A 1,407-nucleotide genomic window follows, 5' to 3' on the forward strand; every position below is an offset into this window, starting at 1 on the left:
GTTTAGCTTTCAGGTGCTCCGGTGGGCTGGAAAAGGTGGATACAGTCCTAGGAGACTCTTTCCTAGGACTGTATCCACCTTTTCCAGCCCACCGGAAAGCTGAACTAATTTATGCAGGAAAGTCATCAACTGCCGAGCCGAGAAGTTCGTGACGAATCGAATTTACTGTAAGTTCGCTCATCTCTACTGTCTATTATTATTTTTATTTTTATTTTATAGCAGCATGGTTTTTTTTAATTTTGTTTTTCCCCAAGATGTGACTTTTCTTCATTTTTTTTTTCTCCCATAGACTTCTATTGGGTGTAGATTTTCCTCTTTCCGTATGTTTCACTACTGATATAGAATATATATTTTATTTTGTTCAGCTTACTGGACGCCATCTACTGTTTTTACAATTTTTTTATTAACCTTGATCTTTTTCCTTTTCAGCCTGACATAAACCATTCAGTATCCTGAGGATCATCAGATTGTACTCGGCCATAATAGAAGAGGATCTCTGTCTCTGCTTTACCTACTAAATGAAATGCATAATAGCTGAACAGATATATTTACGAACAGCGTACCTGTTATAAAGAAAACAAACCTCGTGTATATGTAATGCACTTAATATCTGACTGTAATAAAATACATTTTTATAGGATGCATTGCTCCACAAAATAAAACTTTGAAGTGATCTCATCAGGCGCAGTGGTCAGACTGGTAAAATGGCAGGGGCGTCTGACAGCAACGACCAAGTCTGGCTAAATAACCCCCATGACTTCAGGTGAGCGAAACTGAAGCTAATGGATAGTCTGTCGAAATCATTTCCACATTTAGAATGCGCCGGCTGCCTGGGCACTTCACAAGCAAGAGGGACAGGAAAGCTGGGTTAAAAAAAAAAAAAAAGGTAAGGGTAGGTTCACACCACTGTTTGTCCCCACTAGAGATGAGCGAATTTACAGTAAATTCGATTCGTCATGAACTTCTCGGCTCGGCAGTTGATGACTTTTCCTGCATAAATTAGTTCAGCCTTCAGGTGCTCCGGTGGGCTGGAAAAGGTGGATACAGTCCTAGGAGACTCTTTCCTAGGACTGTATCCACCTTTTCCAGCCCACCGGAGCACCTGAAGGCTGAACTAATTTACGCAGGAAAAGTCATCAACTGCCCAGCTGAGAAGTTCATGACGAATCGAATTTACTGTAAATTCGCTCATCTCTAGTCCCCACCGTTTTCAATCAGTTTTTTTTTTTTTTTCTTTTCAAAACCGTATTCCTCAAACCTGGACCAACCTGTGTGCTTAAGAAGAACCCCCCCCCCTATACGGTTTTTGATCATATAGGGTTTGAAAACTTTGTGTCCGGTAGCATGCAGTTTCATACGGTTTTTAACAATTACATCAAAGCCAGTTTTAAGATTTTTGTTCTTTTT

General features: G+C 40.1%; 1 protein-coding gene across 1 annotated transcript in view; it reads left to right on the forward strand.

Annotated features, from left to right (window-relative positions):
* The window catches only part of EIF6 (eukaryotic translation initiation factor 6), a 20,970-nt gene extending 20,330 nt beyond the window's left edge, over positions 1-640 (forward strand). Inside the window, exon 7 of the mRNA XM_056547884.1 lies at positions 430-640. Within this exon, the coding sequence (XP_056403859.1) occupies positions 430-439 (10 nt within the window). The 3' untranslated portion in view covers positions 440-640. The remainder of the gene's footprint in view (positions 1-429) is intronic.
* The last annotated feature ends 767 nt before the right edge of the window (positions 641-1,407 follow it).

Source organism: Hyla sarda, chromosome 12 (assembly GCF_029499605.1).
Source record: "Hyla sarda isolate aHylSar1 chromosome 12, aHylSar1.hap1, whole genome shotgun sequence".
NCBI lineage: Eukaryota > Metazoa > Chordata > Amphibia > Anura > Hylidae > Hyla > Hyla sarda.